Consider the following 6,464-nt stretch of genomic DNA (forward strand, 5'->3'; position numbering starts at 1 on the left):
GCTTTGCCAAAGCACAGACCCCACACCACGAGAGGGATATCTTCAACCACCAACTTACCATCCTGAGACAAGGCCGAGTATAGCCCACAAAGATCTCCGCCACGCCACAACCCAAGGGTGGGCGCCACCCCAGACAGGAAGACCACGTCAGTGACTCAACCCACTCAAGTGACGCATTCCTCCTAGGGACGGTATGGAAGAGCACCAGTAAGCTAGTGACTCAGCCCCTGTAATAGAGTTAGAGGCAGAGAATCCCAGTGGAAAGAGAGGAACCGGCCAGGCAGAGACAGCAAGGGCGGTTCGTTGCTCCAGTGCCTTTCCGTTCACCTTCACACTCCTGGGCCAGACTACACTCAATCATATGACCCACTGAAGAGATGAGTCTTCAGTAAAGACTTAAAGGTTTAGGCCTTGACATACAGTATATTATATAGTGTAAAGTTAGGCCTTGACATACAGTATATTATATAGTGTAAAGTTAGGCCTTGACATACAGTATATTATATAGTGTAAAGTTAGGCCTTGACATACAGTATATTATATAGTGTAAAGTTAGGCCTTGACATACAGTATATTATATAGTGTAAAGTTAGGCCTTCACACACAGTATATTATATAGTGTAAAGTTAGGCCTTGACATACAGTATATTATATAGTGTAAAGTTAGGCCTTGACATACAGTATATTATATAGTGTAAAGTTAGGCCTTGACATACAGTATATTATATAGTGTAAAGTTAGGCCTTGACATACAGTATATTATATAGTGTAAAGTTAGGCCTTGATATACTATATATTATATAGTGTAAAGTTAGGCATTGATATACTGTATATTATAGAGTGTAAAGTTAGGCCTTGATATACTGTATATTATATAGTGTAAAGTTAGCCCTTAATATACTGTATTTTATAGAGTGTAAAGTTAGCCCTTAATATACTGTATTTTATAGAGTGTAAAGTTAGGCCTTAATATACTGTATATTATAGAGTGTAAAGTTAGGCCTTGATATACTGTATATTATATAGTGTAAAGTTAGGCCTTAATATACTCTATATTATAGAGTGTAAAGTTAGGCCTTAATATACTGTAAATTATATAGCAGAGGTGGGACCAAGCCATTGTTTTACAAGTCACAATTAAGTCTCAAGTCTTAGCACTCAAGTTCCAAGTCAAGTCAGGCAAGTCCGAGTCAAGTCTCAAGTCAAGTCTCAAATCCTAAACTTTGAGTTGAGTCCTAAACAGGTCATAATGTTCTCTTCACCAAATGTAATAATTGAACATATTGTTAACAAGAGTAACAGTTAGTATATTAAATTCATGCAAATCATAAATGCTTTTAAAAATATATATATTTATTACTTTCCAAATAAACTGTATATACACACACACACACACACACACACACACACACACACACACACACACACACACACACACACACACACACACACACACACACACACACACACACACACACACACACACACCACAGACAGCCCATCACACTCACACCACAGACAGCCCATCGCACTCACACCACAGACAGCCCATCGCACTCACACCACAGACAGCCCATCACACTCACATCACACTCACACCACAGACAGACCATCACACCACAGACAGCCCATCACACTCACATCACACTCACACCACAGACAGACCATCACACCACAGACAGCCCATCACACTCACACACAGACAGACCATCACACCACAGACAGACCATCACACCACAGACAGCCCATCACACTCACACCACAGACAGCCCATCACACTCACACCACAGACAGCCCATCACACACACACCACAGACAGCCCATCACACTCACACCACAGACAGCCCATCACACTCACACCACAGACAGCCCATCACACACACCACAGACAGCCCATCACACTCACACCACAGACACCATCACACTCACACCACACCACAGACAGCCCATCACACTCACACCACAGACAGACCATCACACTCACACCACAGACAGCCCATCACACTCACACCACAGACAGACCATCACACTCACACCACAGACAGCCCATCACACTCACACACAGACAGACAGACATCCCATCACACTCACACCACAGACAGCCCATCACACTCACACCACAGACAGCCCACACCACACCACAGACAGACCATCACACTCACACCACAGACAGCCCATCACACACACCACAGACAGACCATCACACTCACACCACAGACAGCCCATCACACTCACACCACAGACAGCACCACCACAGGCAGCCCATCACACTCACACCACAGACAGCCCATCACACTCACACCACAGACAGACCATCACACTCACACCACAGACAGACCATCACACTCACACCACAGACGAATGGGACGGCAGGGTAGCCTAGTGGTTAGAGCGTTGGACTAGTAACCGGAAGGTTGCAAGTTCAAACCCCGAGCTGACAAGGTCGTTCTGCCCCTGTCGTTCTGCCCCTGAACAGGCAGTTAACCCACTGTTCCCAGGCCGTCATTGAAAATAAGAATTTGTTCTTAACTGACTTGCCTGGTTAAATAAAGGTAAAATAAAAAATAAATAAATAAAAGACAGCCCATCACACTCACACCACAGACAGCCCATCACACTCACACCACAGACAGCCCATCACACTCACACCACAGACAGACCATCACACCACAGACAGCCCATCACACCACAGACAGCCCATCACACTCACACCACAGACAGCCCATCACACTCACACCACAGACAGCCCACTCACACTCACACCACAGACAGCCCCTCACACCACAGACAGCCCATCACACAAACAGCTCTGGAAATGCACGTCTATTGTCACAGAAACACAAATGATCCATTCTGTCCCTTTCTTTTTGTCTTGTATTTTCTTTCCATTTAGCTGACTGGGTGATCCATGTGTAGCTGGGGGAAGGGGATGGAGAGTGGGGGGAGTCCATGTTCCCTGGCAGCTCCCTGAGTGTTCTGCATTAGCTTTTGAAACATTACAGTATGGTTCTGGTACATGTGTGTAGCTAGCATGGATGGCTGGGGGATTTTGTTGTGTGTTGAATTGTAGCCTATTGTGAAGCTCTGCCGTGTGGTAAGGCGGGGTTAACCTCATTGTGATGTCACTGTAGAATGTTGAGATGGATGGACGGTGGCCATTGTTGTTGGGAGATTTCTTGATGTAGAATGTTGAGATGGATGGACGGTGGCCATTGTTGTTGGGAGATTTCTTGATGTAGAATGTTGAGATGGATGGACGGTGGCCATTGTTGTTGGGAGATTTCTTGATGTAGAATGTTGAGATGGATGGACGGTGGCCATTGTTGTTGGGAGATTTCTTGATGTAGAATGTTGTGTGAAGTGAGCTCCATTGTGATGCGTATGTGAAATGTTGTGTGAGATCCGTCCACGATGATGTCATGGTAGAATAGTTGTTTGAGCTGAGAGCCGTGTGTCTCCTCTCATGTCCATCACGTGTCACTGGACTGGTATCTAGTACGGTAGGTAGCCTTACTACTGGGCTACAGCGATAGCTGCTCTGGAAATATCATCAGGGATGTGATTTCGGCGTCATTCATTTATTCATTCTAGGTTTTCCAGGGACTTTTGTTCTGTGAATATGTGTTGATGCTGCAATTATGGATTTAATAAATGTATAAACTATAAAAACACTAATATTCAGTCTTTGCATTGATTGAATATTCTTGTCATACTTGATCTAGTGTGGGAGTATGAACTAGTTGTTAACCTCAGAGTTTCTGAAGCAGAAATATAGAACTATTCTGTATCAACCTAATCAAAGTGTCGCAGGACAATCCAGGTGAATCAGTGAGGAATATAGCTCCGCTATCAATGTGTTTTTTTTTATTGATTGTTCTTGATTGTTAGTGTGTTTAAACAGCTCTTCCCTTCAGACTGTTTTAGTGTCATCGTTCTGGCTCGTTCCCTTCCAGCCTACACTACCCAGAGACACCTAGAATACGGTCACCTTTCTTCTGGTCTTTCTTCTCTTCTGTTCATTACCATGAAGAAGCTGTGATTTGCTTACCAAGAGCTTGTAGCCAATCAGACGCACCATAGAGTACTATTCTCAACCAATGATTGCTGTTGTAATATTTGCATACAGGGGGCTCGACCAATCCCGTGGACAGGAGCAACGTTTGCATGCCTGGCCTATAGGCAGAGATAACGGTCTACATATGATTAGCATGTGGTTATGGAAGGTGTTTCGTGTTGATCCAGTATGTGGTGACAGTTCTCAGTTTGCGCCGTGGACCTGCTGGTTGAACTCTTCGATCCTCTGGAGGGAATAATATTTCTGTAGCACAACATGCCTAAAAGGAAGGTGAGTCTGGCTGTTTTTAAACCGATACTACTTGTGAATGTAGTTTGTTGTATTCGAGAGAGGATAGCACTGTGTCGCTGCCTCCCATTGGTTCTATTTAGCGACTCCGAGCCGGAACATTGCCGGTTAGAACGGTTCAGTTGTGACCGTTTGATCGGGAGGGGAGTCTAGAGGGGATGCGCTGGACATGTCGGCATTCCTCCGTGTTATTCGGTGTGTTTTATGTCTAAGCCCCTACTCTCCGTGGCTGGTGTGTTGGCCGCAGTCCCCTTCCTGCCTGTCCACCCACACCAGAAAGTCTGTCACCACTCCGTACACTTCTCGCGCTCCGGAATGTCACCCATCCAGCCGGTAGGGATGAGTGCCACACTGTCGCAGCTTAATTTTAAAGTGACCGCTTTATCCCTTAGTGACTGCGTGTTAGTGTGCCCGTTTCACCGATGGGCTTAATCTGTGTATGAAGGACAGATGTCTGCCTTTACTTATTCTGTAGTATTATAAAACAATTTTACAGCGACACCCTCTTCTTCCTCCCTCCCTCTCTCTGTCGCCTTTCAGACCCATATATAACCACACTGACAGTCAACCTACAGAGCGAGAGGAGAACAGAGAGGGGGAGAGGGATGGGGGCTGGTTATAGACTGTTGTTATAGAGAGCAGCAATAGCCTATCAAAACAGCCATTTGTTTGTGGCTGTGGTGCATTGTATTAGGGAACACAGGGTCGGGGTATTGTTATAGAAGTGGGCTGTTTTACAACCTTTCCCTCTGAGGACAGAGCGAGAAAGAGAGGGTTGGAGGTCATCAATACATCGTTCTGAGGCATTTGCCTGTTTTACTGAGAGGAAGACCATAGATGGGCTGCTGCCTACCTGTCTCCACATCTGTCGAGCTGCCTACCTACCTACCTGCTGAGCTGCCTACCTACCTGTCTTCCTGCCTGCCAAGCTGTCTGTCTACCGACCTGCCCAGCTTTCTACCTGCCGGCCCAGCTTTCTACCTACATGCTGAGCTGCCTACACACCTGCCTAGCTGTCTGTCTAGACACCTGCCGAGCTGTCTGCTTAGCTGTCTACCTATCTACCTCAACACCTGCCTAGCTGTTTACCTACCTCCCAACCTGTCTAGCTGCCTACACACCTGCCTAGCTTTCTGTCTAGGCACATGCCTAGCTGTCTGCCTAGCTGTCAACCTATCTACCTACACACCTGCCTAGCTGTCTGCCGGACTACACACCTACCTAGCTGTCTCCACACGACTAGCTGTCTACCAAGCTACCTGTCTACACACCTGCCTGCCTAGCTGTCTGCCTAGCTGTCTGCCTGCCTACACACCTGCCTAGCTGTCTGCCTATCTACCGCCACACCTTCCCGCATAGCTGCTTACACACCTACCTGCCTGCCTACCTACCTGCCGAGCTGCCTGCCTACCTACCTACCTGCCTACCTACCTGCCGAGCTGCCTAGCCGTCTGCCTAGCTGCTTACCTACCTGCCTAGCCGTCTGCCTAGCTGCTTACCTACCTGCCTAGCTGCTTACCTACCTGCCTAGCTGCTTACCTACCTGCCTAGCTGCTTACCTACCTGCCTAGCTGCTTACCTACCTGCCTAGCCGTCTGCCTAGCTGCTTACCTACCTGCCTAGCCGTCTGCCTACCCGTCTGCCTAGCTGCTTACCTACCTGCCGAGCTTCCAACCTGCCGAGCTTCCAACCTGCCTACACACGAGCCAACCTGCCTACACACGAGCCAACCTGCCTACACACCAGCCAACCTGCCTAGCTGGCTATACACCTGCCTAGCTGGCTGCATAGCTGCCTACACACCTGCCTAGCTGTTTACCTGCCTAGCTGTTTACCTGCCTACCTGTCTAGCTGCCTACACACCTGCCTAGCTGTCTGTCTAGGCACATGCCTAGGTTGACAGCTAGGCAGACGGCTATCTACCTCCACACCTGCCTAGCTGTCTCCCTGCCTAGCTCGCAACTTGCCTACCTGCCTACACACCTGCCGAGCTGTCTGCCTGCCTACACACCTGCCTAGCTGTCTCCACACCGGACTAGCTGTCTACCTGTCTACACACCTGCCTGCCTAGTGGTCTGCCTGCCTACACACCTGCCTAGCT

At 47.6% G+C, this 6,464-nt stretch overlaps 1 protein-coding gene across 2 annotated transcripts in view; it reads left to right on the top strand.

Moving 5' to 3' along the window:
• The first annotated feature begins 4,102 nt into the window (after positions 1–4,102).
• hmgn3 (high mobility group nucleosomal binding domain 3) overlaps positions 4,103–6,464 on the top strand; it is a 36,061-nt gene continuing 33,699 nt past the window's right edge. Inside the window, exon 1 of one of the 2 annotated variants that reach the window (XM_064925810.1) lies at positions 4,103–4,345. In XM_064925810.1, the coding sequence (XP_064781882.1) occupies positions 4,331–4,345 (15 nt within the window). In that variant the 5' untranslated portion in view covers positions 4,103–4,330. The remainder of the gene's footprint in view (positions 4,346–6,464) is intronic. The other variant, XM_064925809.1, reaches the window with a different exon arrangement.

The sequence above is a fragment of the Oncorhynchus masou genome, chromosome 19 (genome assembly GCF_036934945.1).
Source record: "Oncorhynchus masou masou isolate Uvic2021 chromosome 19, UVic_Omas_1.1, whole genome shotgun sequence".
NCBI lineage: Eukaryota > Metazoa > Chordata > Actinopteri > Salmoniformes > Salmonidae > Oncorhynchus > Oncorhynchus masou.